This window comes from Xyrauchen texanus, chromosome 17 (assembly GCF_025860055.1).
Source record: "Xyrauchen texanus isolate HMW12.3.18 chromosome 17, RBS_HiC_50CHRs, whole genome shotgun sequence".
Classification (NCBI taxonomy): domain Eukaryota; kingdom Metazoa; phylum Chordata; class Actinopteri; order Cypriniformes; family Catostomidae; genus Xyrauchen; species Xyrauchen texanus.
This window is the reverse complement of record NC_068292.1, coordinates 22,268,000-22,284,130: the sequence shown is the minus strand read 5'-3', so window position 1 is coordinate 22,284,130 and position 16,131 is coordinate 22,268,000. Positions and strand designations below refer to the sequence as shown.

The 16,131-nt window shown below is 37.8% G+C and overlaps 1 protein-coding gene across 1 annotated transcript; it reads right to left on the bottom strand.

Annotated features, from left to right (window-relative positions):
- Window positions 1–1,289: 1,289 nt before the first annotated feature.
- LOC127658148 (flotillin-1-like) lies at window positions 1,290–14,280 on the bottom strand. The gene is made up of 13 exons (XM_052147269.1): window positions 14,169–14,280; window positions 13,352–13,406; window positions 12,051–12,126; window positions 10,283–10,373; window positions 10,044–10,187; window positions 8,208–8,327; window positions 6,303–6,398; window positions 6,069–6,221; window positions 5,334–5,515; window positions 4,037–4,082; window positions 3,771–3,908; window positions 3,402–3,566; window positions 1,290–2,979 (listed from the first exon to the last, which is right to left on the bottom strand). Exons 2-13 carry the CDS (start codon window positions 13,392–13,394, stop codon window positions 2,956–2,958), a joined length of 1,278 nt encoding a protein of 425 aa, XP_052003229.1. The 5' UTR covers window positions 13,395–13,406; window positions 14,169–14,280; the 3' UTR covers window positions 1,290–2,955.
- Between the last annotated feature and the right edge of the window lie 1,851 nt (window positions 14,281–16,131).

The following is a 16,131-nucleotide window of genomic DNA, read 5'->3' as shown; positions in this document are numbered from 1 at the left end:
ATTTTAATGCTTTTATTACAGACTTACCTATACACTTATTCCAACACTGATATCTTGCACGGGAGCTCATTATGTGTTTTTATCACACTGAAACCATGTTAACAGTCATATTGTTTGTCTTGTGGCTATATTGAAAAGGTGAGTATTTTAATATAAAAAAAATCAGCCCCATTCACTTCCATTCAGGGGCGAAAATTTCATCAAAATGTTGGGGGGGACAATAAACATAACAATTCTCAAGAGCAATTTATGAAGGGGACACCAAGGGGTTTTTTGTTGTTGACCCGTTTGCATTTGTATTATTTTATTTCTTAAACAATTATTTTAAGAATATATCATTATATTATTTACATCCATCCATCCATCTTCAACCGCTTATCCGAAGTCGGGTCGTGGGGGCAGCTGCTCCAGCAGGGGGCAGCCACATTATATTATTTACAATACACATATTTTAATGATATTTTAGGGGGGGACAACAGGGGTCCTGACACCCCCCGATTTCCGCCTAAGCTTCCATTGTAAGTTCCTCACTGGAACACACATTTTTGCTTATTTATTTGTTAATATTTTTGGGGTAATAATATTATCCCACAAATACTGTCAGTTGAACTTAACTTGTGTTGAACCCAGAATATTCCTTTAAGTTAATTTCTGTGAGAGTGAAACAGTGGAGTGCAGCTCTTACACCCTCTGTTTGTCCTGACTGAATCACATTAACAGTCCTTACAGACATGCATGTGTAACAGATTGTTCTAAAATTGGTAAACATTATTGTTTCTTAACCAAACTGAAGTGTTATAGTCAGAGTGCTGACACAGTGACTTGATGATAATTGGAGTCTGTCTGCAGGTCAACACCAGTCTGATTCATCCACAACAGCTGACTTCACACAAAACATATAAAAACAACTGACAGGAGAGTCACAGAACTATCTGGTCTTATCTCAGTCTGTGTGGATAATGGAGAAACTGAAACACAAAATAAGGCAGAGATCATTATGCTCTATATTAATTAATTTAAAAACACACACACACACAAACTGACATACAAAAGGAGACTGTTCCTTGCTTTAGACAGACAACACACTATCCAGAATAAATCAGAATAGACTTTTCTTGATCGGTTCAAATATGGCAATTTTAGTGCATTCAAGATCAATATAGTATGTTCCAAACACACAACACACTAGTAATTAGACGAGGGAAGAGAACCTAACACTGTAACATGTATATTGATACTTCCTAAACACACATACACATAATTACAGTCATAGATGGACAAACTGTGAATAACAGTGCACACAAATGGTTTATTGTTATATTAATACATAATTGTATAATCGTGTATGAATGTCAGCCTGGATATATAGATTAATCATCAGTTTAAAAGTGAAAACATCACCATTGAGCATACACTAAGGCAAATGCAGGGTTACTTTGACATATACAAAACAGAACAATTAGACCAAATTAACCCAGTGACAAAAAAAAAACTAATGGCATATCGACTGCATATTCTGCAAATGAGTAAATGAGGCCACAGGAAGTATCAGATGACACACCAGTCTTGTGAAACACCAGACAGATCGAGAGAACTTAGCAGACAGATGAAAGTTTGATTCAGTGAGGATGTAAACAGTAGTTTTCAGGCACTTGGTGAGGAATAAAGGCTTAAAGGGATAATTCACCTAAAAATTAAAATTGTCATCATTTACTCACCCTTATGTTGTTCTAAATGGCTCTTTCATCTGGGGAACACAACAGATGTTAGGTAGAATGTTAACCTCACTTCAATCATTTTCATTTGATCTTTTCACCATACAATGAACGTGAAATGTGACTGGCTAGCATTCTGACTAACATCTCCTTTTGTGTTTCAAGTAAGAAAGTGCATTACATAGGTTTGAAACAACATGTGGGTGAGTAATGTAAACAGAATTCACATTTTTGGGTGAACAATCCCTTTAAACTGAAGATGCACAGGCTTACCTTTGGTAACAGTGATACCTTACAGTAAACTACAGAGCAGAAAGACACATTGAAAAAAAAATACATGAGAAATTAAACCTTCATCAGCCATCACTGGAGTTTCTGTGGGCACAGAGATATGTTGGTGGCCAGCATTGAAACCAAACCTCTTTTTCTTCTTCTTTTTTCTGTTTGTTCATCAAACTTCAAAAACAATGGCTTTCTTTTATTCACTTGCTTCCCACCACCTCTCACTTTTCAGCCTCCTGTAAAATCTCTTCACAGAACAGACAGAACACAGCACATAGAGACCTGTCTGAAGAGTATCTGAAACGTACTATATTACATACAATTTACCAATATAAAAAGAAAAAGGTAGAGTATTCACCCAATATAAAATTATATATTCTCTCACAACATATTCTGAGAGAGGATTTCAAAGCAGCTACAGTAAAGAATCACAGATGATAAAAAAGGCAAGAATAACGAGTTACATTACAGTGTTCGGTTTTGGCTTATCTGGATATTTAAGGCAGCATGCATGCAGACTAAGCTTTCAGTAATGCACTTATTTACATGCATTGGTCATAAATGCACTTTGTTTTTGTGAACCAGAATCAACAGATGTGTGGCCCTAACTAAACAAAGAGAAATATAGAAACTATTCCAAAATGAAAGACTGAGATTGTTGTGAGATAATCTATACCCCTGCTTCCCTGAATATTCACTGATAGAAGCTGTAAAGCATACAAATTACTTCAATGAACTTAAAACAAATATTATATGATGATGTAATAAACTGTACTTCACAAAACAGAATATTAAAACAATCTAATGTTATAACATGGAGGATTACAAAAATAAAAATAAAAAACTACATTGACCTCAATGTTTCAGATTTAGTACAAACACAGGCATGCATATATGCACACAGACAGGAAGAGCTGAGATCCAACATCAGAGTGTATTAGGCCTGATTCCTTCTCCATTAGCCCATGCGGGTTGAGGAAACCTGGGCAAAAAGAGATTGTCACCAGGTTTAGAGTGGAAAACAGGTGTGAATGAGCCTATAAGTGATAGTTCACCCAACAACAAAATTCTGTCATTGTTTCCTCAACCTCATATTGTACCCATATGACACCAAAGGAGATATTAGGAAGAATGCTAGCAAGTCACATTTCACTTTCAGTGAATGGAAAAAAGATGCAATGAAAGTGAATGTTGACTGAGGCTAACAATCCAAACATCTCCTTTTGAGTTCCACAGAAGAAAGCCATACAGGTTTGGGACACCATGAATGTGAGTAAATGATGACAGATTTTTTATTTTTGGATGATCTATAAGTGTGTTATAAATATGTATACAGTCTGTATGATTGGCAGTGACAAAGTGACCCAATTGAATGGCCAATTATGTCAATGTGAGTGTGATCACCTGTGAGATGTTGATTCCAGTCAGTTTCTCCACTGTGGCCGGCAGGCGAGTCATTATTTCCAGAACTTCTCCTGTCAGCTTAGCAACACCAACCTCTGATCCTCCACTGGACACCATGGTAACCTTCTGGACAGCACAGAGTGGCTTGCTGACCTCTTCTGCCATCTAGAGGAGAGGAGAACAAAGACATCTCATCACTGAATCACCAATTTTATTATTAATTATACAACAGATAGTTCCAGTATTTTAACCTGATTGGACAAGAAGCATTTAAAAAGTGAAAATATTTTGTATAACAGCACTGGAACGTTTCACTGCTTGTATCCATTTATCAGATGGATGGATGGATTGATGGATGGATGGACTAACCAGTGGTAGTTTCTCCAGCAGCATGTCCACCATGGCTCCCTCTTTGTATTGTTTAAAAGCTTCAGCCTTTTTGGACATCTGCTCAGCCTCAGCACGACCCTTTGCCTCCATTGCAAAGGCCTCAGCCTCACCCCTCATCTGAAAGAGATATAAAGAATGAAAGGAGCAATGTGTTAGTCTAGGAGGAACTAAATGTGAATGGTGTCTGTGGGGTGTGGTTCATTTAAACAGTAATGCTCCATATGTGGAGAGATTCATAAACTCACTCTGATGGACTCTGCCTCAGCCTCTGCCTCCATGATCAACTGAAGTCTGTTAGATGAGAGATTTGGATGGGACATGAGACCAAGACACCAAACTCTGGGCTCGTTTACATGCACTTAAGAAAATGGTTTATTCCAGAATGTTTGCAGAAAGTGGCATTCTGAAATGTCATGTAAAGACGAACACCGTTTTCAGGGATTTAAAACACCATGGTTTCTTTGGGAGAATGAAGCTTATGTGGCCATGGGAATGCATAAGTTGTATGTGAGTAAGGGGCTTATGGTTTTTTAGAGTGTGCATGTGTGGATATTTGGTGAAAATGCAACATTTCTGGGGAGTACAGAATGAAAGAAAAAAAAATAAAATAAATAAAAAAAATAAAACTCACACACACGTATACATACACAATCAACTAGAAGTCAATTTAGAATAATGACTACTACCCGTCACATCGATATATGCACTCAAGTGTGCTTGGGGAATCCCGGAGTATGGTGTAAGAGGGAAACCGCACTATTTCAACACAATGAATCTGCAGGCGCGATGGAAAGTGAAGGAATCAAGCACATCAACAACTGTGGAACATTTGGAAATAAAGCAAATGTGGAGCGAAGACTTTCTTTGATGTCAAGTTGTTATTTACTTCAGCGTTGCAGGGAAATTACGTCGTATCCCATTTGTGGTGGAAAAATCAGCTTACTGACTATATACAGTACTGTGCAAAAATTTTGCATAGTGAGGATGTCTTCAAAAATAATGCCATAAATAACTTTCATTTATCATTTAATGTCATACAAAGTCCAATAAACATAAAAAAATGTTTAGGTGTGAACACCTTTGCCGTTAAAACACCTGGACACAGTTTTTCTTGGTTGTTGGCAGAAATTATGTTCCAAGATTCTTGGAGAATTCACCACATTTCTTCTATCTTTAGGCTATCTCAATTGCTTCTGTCACTTCATGTAATCTCAGACTGACACGATGTTCAGTGGGGGGCTTTGTGGGGGCAATAACATCTGTTGCATGGCTCCCAGTTCTTTGATTCTATTTGCAAAATAAATCAGAGTCTAAAATGTATATTTCCTATTAACAAACTATAGCTGAAGATATAAATAACCAAGTTAATACAAATGCTTTTGTGAAACATCTTATGTGCCTAAGACTTTTGCAAAGTACTAAATACTGGTGTAATGGGTACACCGTTACCACAGTGCATACAAACGCATACAATGCTTTCGTTTCTAAAGCAGCTTTCTCTCAAAAAATGGCTTTCAGGTGTCCATATAAATGAGCTCTCACCGTTCTGCCTCTGCAATCTTCTCAATACGGTATCGCTCAGCATCAGCTGGTTTCCTGATTTTAGCCTCCAGCTCCTTCTCCCTGCGAGTGATTTCCTGCTCTTGTAATGTGATCTGCTGTGTGCGCTCCACAACCTGAACCTGCATCTTCTCCTCTTCAATACGCTGCTTTGTCTTTGCCACCTAATGCCGTTGACACAGGATAAAGGTCAAAGTAGAATAGGTATGAATTGCATGTAACTTTTTTCGATGGCAGTTGAATGTGCAGATGGCACGCACAGACATGGATTGTCTGCGTGCCTAGAAAAACTGTGCACACACGGTGTACGAAAAGTACACTGCTGATAATGATTTTTGCGCCATGCACTTGAGTGCATAGTGATCTGTGTATTATGTTAAACAAATCCATCCAATTAGACAATAAACAGATGGGATTGTAAAACAACCAATTTCAGTTCATATGTATTTTCTGATACATTAGTTAGATGTTGGCAGATAGTGAAATCTTCTAAACTGTAATAACCATGGTGCAGAACCATGATGTTTGGTCAAAGATCAGAAATGTATGGTTTCAGCTTGTGCTATGCTCCACTTGTTTTAGATGATTTCTTGAAATTCTCAAAAAACTAACTGGCAAAATAATAGCATGAGGTGGCCAAAAATTTGCTGGTCTTCAAATAACCATCTATGTAATAACTGGGGAAAACATATAATAATTCAATTGTATCCGTTATACCTGAAGCTGATAGGCCATTTCTGACTCCGCCTTCTTAGTGTTGACCTCAATGTCATATGCAGCTTTCTTCAGCTCATAATCTCTCTGTGCTTTAGCCATCTCAATCTCATTTTTATATTGAGCAGAGACCTTCTCCTGCATGGCATGAGCCTCCTACACACAAACACACACATTTAGTATTTCCAGCACTGTTTAGTGACAGCAGGAGAAGTAAAGGTATCTTTGAAATCTGACCTTGATGACAGCATCTCTCTTGAACTGAGCTTCACCGATACGAGCATCTCTTTGCACTTGAGCGGTACGAGCTTTACCCAGTGAGGTTAGATAATCCTGTGAGAGAGTCCACGTGAGTTTCTTATAATGGTATACTGTTTGTATTATTAGGAATACACAGTGGAGTTCAAAAGTCAGTTATCAGTTTGTGACAATGCTACAGCTGAAGTCAGAAGTTTATATACACTTTGGTTAAATTAAATCTGATTTTTTTAGCCACTCAACAGATTTAATATTTTATAGTTTACATGCACCAAGTTAACTGTGCCTTAAAGCAGCTATAACAATTCCAGAGAATGATGTCAACCCTTTAGACAACTATCTTCTGATAGGTGGTGTACTGAATTGGAGGTGTACCTGTGGATGTATTTTAAGGTCTACCTTCAAACTCAATGCCTCTTTGCCTGACATCATTGGAAATTAAAAAGTAATCAGCCAAGACTTCAGACAAGACCCAAGACCCAAAAACCATCATACCACTCAGAAATGAGATGCATTCTGTCTCCTAGAAATTAATGTAGTTTGGTGCAAAAAGTGCAAATCAATCCCAGAACAACAGCAAAGGACCTTGTGAAGATTGTGAGTCCTATTTCGACATAATCTGAAAGGCTGCTCGGCAAGGAAGCTGCCACTGCTCCAAAACCACCATAAAAAAGCCAGGCTACAGTTTGCAAGTGCACATGGGACAAAGATCTTACTTTTTGGAGAAATGTCCTCTGATCTAATAAAACAAAAATTAAACTTTTTGCCCATATTGACCATTGTTATGTTTATTATAAAAAGACTGAGGCTTGAAAACCGAACAACATCATCCCAACTGTGAAGCATGTTGTTGGTTTGCTGCAGGAGGGACTGGTGCACTTCACAAAATAGATGGTACCATGAGGAAGGAAAATTATGAGGATATATTGAAGCAACATCTCAAGACATCAGCCAGGAAGTTAACGCTTGGTCGCAAATGGGTCTTCCACATGGACAATGACCCCAAGCATCCCCCCAAAGTTGTGGCAAAATGGCTTAAGGACAACAAAATCAAGGTATTGGAGTGGTCATCACAAAGTCCTGACCTCAATCCGATAGAAAATGTGTGGCCAGAACTGAAAAACAAAATGTGCAAGCAAGGAGGCCTACAACCCTGACTCAATTACACAAGTTCTGTCTGGAGGAATGGACCAAAATTCCAGCAACTTATTGTGAGAAGCTTGTGGAAGGCTAACCAAAACATTTGACCCAAGTTAAAAAAATTTAAAGGCAATGCTACCAAATACTAACAAAGTGTATGTAAACTTCTGACCCACTGGATATGTGATGAAAGAAATAAAAGCTGAAATATAGAAATCTCTACTATTATTCTGACATTTCACATTCTTAAAATAAAGTAGTAATCCTAACTGACAGGGAATGTTTTCTATGATAAAATGTCAGGAATTGTGAAACACTTTAATTTTAAATGTTTTTAATTTAAATGTATTTTGCTAAAGAGTATGTAAACTTCTGTCTTCAACTGTATATTGCATTTTTGTAGTTTCATACATTTTAATAATTACAAATGATATGATTAGTAGTTTGAGTGAAAAGTTCAACTGAAAAATCTACATTAATTTCTTATTATTGGGTAGGAGTTAACATGGTCAATGTCACAAATTTGCTAATTTGATTAGTGACATAGAATAATTAAGAATCTTACATATTTCTTATTCAATTTATTTTTCTTTGTTTTACATTTTTCAAAATCCTAAACTTTTATTTCCAGGTTTAAATACGTTTCTGTTTCCCATATTTTCAATGTGGACATCTGAGCCCCTATGTATGGTAGTGTGTGTGTGTACACAGTATATGTGAGTGTGTGCGTAAGAGATCAGTCACCTGATCGTCATGAACATCTTTGAGTGTATAGCTGACAACACCAATGCCCATATTGACCAGGTCAGAGGACGCTACCTTAAATACTTGCTCTGAAAACTTTTTACGATCTTGATAGATCTCCTACAGAAAGACAGAGAGATGATACAATAAATAATTAACAACCGTAATCAGAAAACAGATATAGTGCAGTTAGTTGGACAGTTTTTTAGTTTTTTATGTAATCTGTTACAGATTACAGACTACTTAACAAGCAATATAATCTGTAAATTAATCCAAATACAGAAATATTAAAGTACCGTAATCAGATTACTTTTCATTACTTTTGGATTACCACAATGTCACATATGTAAATAAAGTAAAGATAAAATCAATAAGCTCTCTAAAATGTATACTATGCCTTGAAAGCAAACAGAACATGTTTGAGTAATATTATAAGTACTGTTGTAGCTGTAAAGAAAATGAGCATCTCAGTATTTTTAAAGAAATCAGGTGAGTTCTCTGTCTGCTACAGAAAAAGTAAAATTCTCATAAAGCAAATATTATCAGAACAGATGCACTGAATTATGTCTCGGTTAACATTAAACTAAATCAGACAGGATATACCTCAGATTCAAAAACACTGCAAAGTTGAATTCTACCTTGTACTGCAGTTAGTGTGTGTAGGCAATAGTAATTTGCACTATTCATTGACTTCAGACTGATCACACATCATCATCATCATCGTTATTATTGGCATAATTAGATGCTGGAGTGTCTTTCCTCCTTTTACTCATGATCCAAAGTCAAACATCACCAGCTAACAGTTTATGTCTGATTTCTATATAAATTTTTCTTTCTATAAAAAGTTTTGATTCCAAAAAGAAAACAAAATCTAGTTTTAAAGAATAGAACAAAACAGATTTAAAATTTAGTGTCTTTTCAATTACTTCTTCCTAATTACTATAAGTATTGAACATGTTACATTTGCCAGAATGTCTCCCTCATCCAGAACAACTGTTCTCAACAATAATTTATCAAAATCAGATAAATTATTCATTGAACTTTCCTTCCTAACAACTTAAAACTAGAGGTTTACCAATATATCGGTTTTGCAGATTAATCTGCACCGATAACGATTTCTGGAACTATCGGTTATCAGCAAAAATCAACACCGATAATTTCCCCCTGTTGTGTCCCATTGTGTCCGGTGCTGGAGCGGCTGGGAAGGGCACGCTGTCATTATACAGTATGAGAGAGTGATATATACATATCACTGATGCCTTGTTGTTTTTCTTTTCTCTTTTAAAGAGCGAATAATGTCAACATTTCCAAGAAAATAATGTTCTTCTGTGGCCATCACGATGAAGCAGCTGTTTGCCTCAAGAGCAGAGTGCTGATGTGAGACAGGTGTTATTTACGTATGTGACAGTAGGAGGCGCTTCCTTTCTCAAGTGAGTCATGAGAGAACCCGAAGAGAACACACATCTAAACCATCTCTCACGCTAAACAATCTGTCTGTATCATGTCAAGAAAATTCACAATTTATTTTGTTACAAATTCAAACTTGTAATCCTGACATTAATCCCAATTATTTGAAAATGTAACTGTAATTTGATTACGATAACTGTAATGGTTACCTAATTTTGTATCCTGATTACCGAATGCATTTACAATTAATCCATTACTCCCCAAGCCTGCGTCTCAGTCAGTAATGGTTGCTTGCTCATTTTCAGCACTAAAACACCCCCGTCCTCTTTTGAAATCTTATAAAGAACTTTATTCCTGTGTTTGTGTATAATGTATGTGTGGTTTATAGAAAATAAATAGCTCTTTACAAGTCTAACTATTTCTCATTACCTCCACAGTCAGGTGAGCAATAATGGCTCTCTGGTGTCCCTCGAGTGTCTCCAAAGCAATCTCAGCGATCTCTGTCTCAGACTTTCCCATGAACATCTGACAGGCTGTGGCCAGCATTTCTTTATTCTGCCCCTGGATCTTCACCTGCAGTGAGAACACATAGGCAGCAGTCCATAGACTCTAAACTGATCTATGTGCAACAGGTGACTGTAAAGAATGAGTGTGTCAGCATCTCTAACCTGGGCAATGCCTGTCACAGAAACAGGGACTCCATGTCTAGTGTACACCTTGTCACTCTTCACATTCAGTGTCAGGGTATTGAGAGATATCCTGAAAGAAAAGAATGTGTAAAAATAGCATGTGGGTGTGTGTGTGTGTGTTTGGATATTAAGTTAGGATAGGAGAAAATATCATATTAATGTATGATTTTATTTTTTGTTGTTAAATGTTTTTTAATGTTCTCTCTCTCATCCCAGCCTAATAGGACAGTCAACTATAAACCATTTGTAGATTGATTTCAACTAAAGATGTAACACTTCTAGTGGTGTGTATGGAGAGTCTAAACAGCACTGTTTCTTTACAATTAATATTATTATTAAAATATTAGGATCATGTGAGCTCTACCATCTACTCTCGTATTGGCTGTCACTTCCGAAAGTCGCTCTTCATTTGCATAAATTTAAACATTTCTCAACTTTGTTGAATCACTGGACAAGCCCACTTCCAGTCGCCAACGGTCACAATCGCTCGTGTTGCTGGAAGTCGCCAGCTGTCATTGAAAATAAATGAGATTAGGTAGTTTTGTCGTTGCGTGTCGCTGGAAGTGTGAACGAAGCTTGAGACCTGCATTTCGTCGAGAGCTCAGTGGCGCTCCGCACAATGTTCTGCACTCTCGCGAATGCTCTCATTAAAAACAAAGCTGTCTAATCAGCATAATAAATCAATTATTTACACCGTGTCTGTGCCTTGATTAGAACGGGATCGTTTTAGTTTTGTCGTGTTGCTCATTTGCAGTTTATTTAACTCTACGTTCAAAGCAAGCGGTGCAATATGCAATGAATCCAATATAATTAAAAAGTGCTTTTCGTGTGCCACCGTGAACAGAGCTAGAACATAAAGCAAGCCTCTGGGCATTCAGAGTTTAAAACTTGCACATTAGGATCAGTTGCCTTTACTGATATGACGGAGGACTAATTTAAGTGGCTCTGATTGGCTATTGCTATTTTATTGCTCAACGCACATGTTAATGATTGGATAGAATACACAATCGCTACTAAAACATGTTGTGAATAGAAACCATTGAGGCAACAGAAGCAGACTTAAATTAAACGCTATTGTAATCGCGATTAATTTTTCGACTGATTGTGCAGCCCTATTTAACATTGAAAAAAAAAAATCACACACACATCACTTAACATACAGCTGTATATATAATGGGATGAGATCATGGACCAATGAGATTTCAATGTGGGTGGAGCTACCTAACATGACACAACTAAAAAAAATAGTATTTATTGCTAAAGGCTTCATTGTGTTACACTTGTTTCAGTATCTAAGAGCATTATTAACCAAATACACATAACTAACACTCGCTACACATGTCCAGAACCTGATGTGTGTAGCATTTTAATGAACAGGTCTTGACCTCACAGATGTGTGAGTGTAGTGCAGTACAGACAGATTTTGTCAATCACATGTAAATTAATCTGTGCCTCTACAACAATCTTCAAATGGAACTAAGGTATTCTTCGAGGACAGCATGATTCATTCATCTTTACCATGCATTTAAGGAGAGGAATGTAAACAAAACCGGAGTCTCTACAGCCAGACAGAGCCATCTCTGTTCCTATTCTCATCATTCAAGCAGCCTGTGACTCCCAGTCAATTACAGAATTACACTAAAAAGCCACATTTCTGCACCTGGGTAAACAAAATGTTCCCTTTGCATGCATGTTCTAGCACGAACACGTTCTAAAAATCCATCTTCCGTTGTAATTCGATACATACCGCTGGATTTGCTGAATGCAGGGAAGAACAAACGCTCTTCCTCCTGCAATCAATAGTGGAGGAGATCGACCACAACCTGAAAGAGACACGTTAAGAGATTAAATTGGCAATGCGGTCTTAAAAAAGCACCTATTATGAGTTCATCTATCTTCCAAGATTGATTCAGACAAAAGGGCATGATTTGAAAGCTCTTTACTCTTCTTGCACATTACAATTTATATAGGAACCACTGTGCTGACTGACTCATTTGACAATAATCAACAACAAATTAAAAAAAACTAAAGTCTGCTAACTAAGCAAAGCATTATGGTACTTATAATAGTGTTGATTTTAACACAAAAAAATTACTTTATGTAAATCATTGTATTCAAATAAATTGCATTTTCTTGAATATTTTTAACATACTCCATTTCTAACATTTTAAATTACATATTAAAACAATACTGGATCACAAATCAATTAAAAAGCAACCTCTGTACACATTTGTCATCATAACATCACATCCTAAACATCTAATGTTTTGAACACAACTCAAAAAAGTGATGCAACAGGTCTCATGTTAAAAAACAACATAAATCCCAAAAGGTTTGATTTTCAACAGATGCAAAAACACACATAACCACACTTCCTGCCATTGCATGTCTCCAACAGCCTATGTAAACTGTTTACGGAGTACAACCCACACCGCAATGTGGCAAAGACATCATGGACCTTGTGACTTTCTTTTCTCCTCCTCTACATTGATTTGTCTACTTTAACCTTGTAGTAAAACCTTTAGCCTGTGGGGGTTTTACCCTGAGCATTTAAGTGATCTTAACGTGTAACCACTAACATTTATGAGCATAAAACATCACAGCCATTACAGTGAACTTGTGTCTGACTGCTTTGACCTGTGAATGGGAGTCACATGAATACATCAAACCTGTTCTGCATTTTAATACTGCTGCATAGTTAAAAGCAGCAACTAAACAAATAAGCAGGGGTATCGCTTAAGAGAGAAAGACTGCCGAATACACATGATCTGTACAATCATTACTGATCACTTGTTTCTTGCTACTGGTCTGATGGGTGTCAATCCAAAATCATACAAGCCATGTGGTTCAATAAAAAGCTCCATTACTACAGTGACTGTAGAGGGTTTAAATGGTCAAAATCAAATGATCTGTAAAGGGATCATTTTCTATTCTTATCATATTCTTATTTTATCATTATTTTTTCATCTTCAGTGATAATCATTACCTATAATAAGTTTATTTATGCATGTCATAACTATGTAATGAAGCAGAGCAGCTGCTGCATACCTGAGACCACCATCGCCTCATTGGGACCACAGGTGTAGAACATCTTGTCTTAGATCTGGGGAAAGCAGCAGTATTTAAATGTCATCAGTCACTAGATCAACACAGGTTGAGCATATTTAGCATATGGCATCTGAGTAAAGACAGACAGCACTGCTTAATCTTATGAGTTCAGTGAACTAATGAGTTAGTTATTCTGATTTGAGTGAGCCTGGCCTTTTCAATCTGGATAAAGAACTGTAATATAAGGCACAAAACACCAGGTGTTTTTTATAATCATAAAGATGAAGTAAAACAGCACAATACAGTCTAGGTCCTCTAGGAGATCTGCATAGCAATGCTACGCAATAGGTTAGTTTACTGCCCAAATAAGTCATTAAAACTGAGAGTTCCTTCAAAAAACATCCGACTGTTAAACCACTGTACAGAAAACAAATTAAACATTACCATACAGTTCTTCACATACACATATAAAGATCTGCATCTAGAAATTAATAATATACGCAGTAACTAATTCAAATAAACAATCTCGTGCCCTAAGGAGCACTTGGACTAACTGAAGCATAAATTTCGACGATAAATCAGCTAAATAAATAAACTTTTTCAGCTCATAACAAAGCCTTAACATATGTGACTATATAATATAAAACTTTAACAACTTGCACTTGTTTAGAAGAACAAACTAATGCATTTAGCATACGAGCATGATACCCGCGGCTATTCATTAGCCGCAGCTAAGACATGATTCAGTTGACTTCGGTGTTGAGAATCACAAGTTCATATACTTCGCAATATTTGCATAAAACTCAAATGTTCTTACCGATTGCTTATGGTTTGTAAAAATTGAAGTCAGTGTGTGGATTGGATTGCCTCTCTCTCGGCCGTGTCAATGGCAGGAAGAGCTCGTCTATCGTAATCACGTAGACTCGGCCACGCCCATTCAAAACATTGGCGTCGTGTTAAAACTAGTGAGGTGCCTAAATCGAAAAACGTTTAAAAAGCGTCTAAGATTTCTTAAAATGCTGCCTAGGTTAGCAGCTCACTAGGCTTTTAGACACAGACCGAGGTGAGTAAGCGATAGACTGCTCTCTGCTGTGGACATGGGATCAAAACACTTCTATTCGTGTACAAAAGGAGAAAGGCAAACTACTCCTGCCTTTAGAATTTGAAACAGCACAATAATGGACTTGTACCATATATTTTCATGCCATACCACCACTATTAGCTACTAACATAACTATAATGAATCATATGCGCTGATTCTGAAGAGCAAATGTTTCAAAGTACAATGAAGCGTTTACAATAGAAGTGAATGGGGGCCAATCCATAAACATTCAAATACTCACTGTTTGTATAACCACAAGACATAAAACAATATGAGTGTCAACATAATTTAAGTGTGATAAAATCGCTTAGCCTTGTCTGTGTGAAGTTATAGCCAATTTAACACCATAAACTAGTAGATAACGATTTAAACAACTTCAAAGCTAAAAAATAAAAAATACACAAGTTTGAACAAACAATTGTCTCCATTCACTTCCATTGTAAGTGCCTCACGTAATCCTGATTTCTGCATTTTTTAAGAAAAAGAGCTTTTTTTATAATGTTGATTTCATTTTTGTAGTAATCAACATTATATCGATTGAGATTAACTTGTATTGAACCTGCATGTTTCTTTAAGAGAGTCAAGCTATTTGTTAAAAAGTGTGTTAAATTGTGTAGTCTGTCCATGAATGCATTTGTACGGAAGCTCAAAGAGGCCATGCGTTATTATTATTTTTCTGTCTCGTTTTCTCGTGATCTCGACATAACTAAGGTTGTTTTCTCGTGATCATGACTTAATTTTCTCGTGATCTCGACATAACAAAAGTTGTTTTCTCGTGATCTCGACATAACAAAAAGTTGTTCTCTTACGAGAGGTTCTCTCGTATTGCGTAAGCTAGCTTACGCTACGGAAAGATTCATCTTTTCTGAGATATTGAAGCCAAAAAATTATCCTTAATTTTTGTATCCATTGTCAACGCAGTGCGGCAGCTGCAGACCTTGAGCGGGTTAGCTAGCGAGCTCATAGGTTGCTCTGCGGCAACTGCTGCAGCCTATAGATGAGCTTGGGCGAACTCGCATCCAATGAGAGGCGTCCGGCGCTCACTGCAACAAAGCCCGCCAAAATGGGCGTGACTAGAGTGCATATAAGCGTAGTTCGTAGGCTGGAACCCTGATTTTCATCTCTTCAGCGAAGCTCTTCGCATCTCTGAACTGGAAGCCGCGTCGCCGTTCGAGGGGCATCAAGCAAGCGTGGACAGCGCTCGAAGAAGCCGGCCGTCTTCGCCACCTTCAGCCGTCCTGCGAGCTACGCCATCCGGCGACGTATCCTTTTTTAAAGCAAGCTAGTTCTTATGAACTTCACAAAAGAGTACGAGCGTCTTTTTAAAGATGCCTCGCTCCACTTGCGCCTCATGCCGCGCCACGTCATGTCATCTGCGCTCTCTGCCTGGGACTGGGGCATGCAGAGCTCGCCCTCGCTGAAGGCGGATGCGATCTCTGCGAGGAGCTTCCGATGTCGACCCTGCGAGCTCGACTCGAAGCGCTCAGGACCGAAGCCGCCGCGCCGCCTTCCATTCAGCCGCGCAGTAAAAAGCGCCGCTCTCAAAGGCTGCCGGAACCAGTGGTAGAAGCGATTGCCTCGCCGGAGCCCCTCCCTCGAGCATCGCCTTCACCCTCCCCGCCCACCCGGGACGCGCAGTTGCCGCCGAGCGGCTGCTCTGCTGCCATCTCGGACGAAG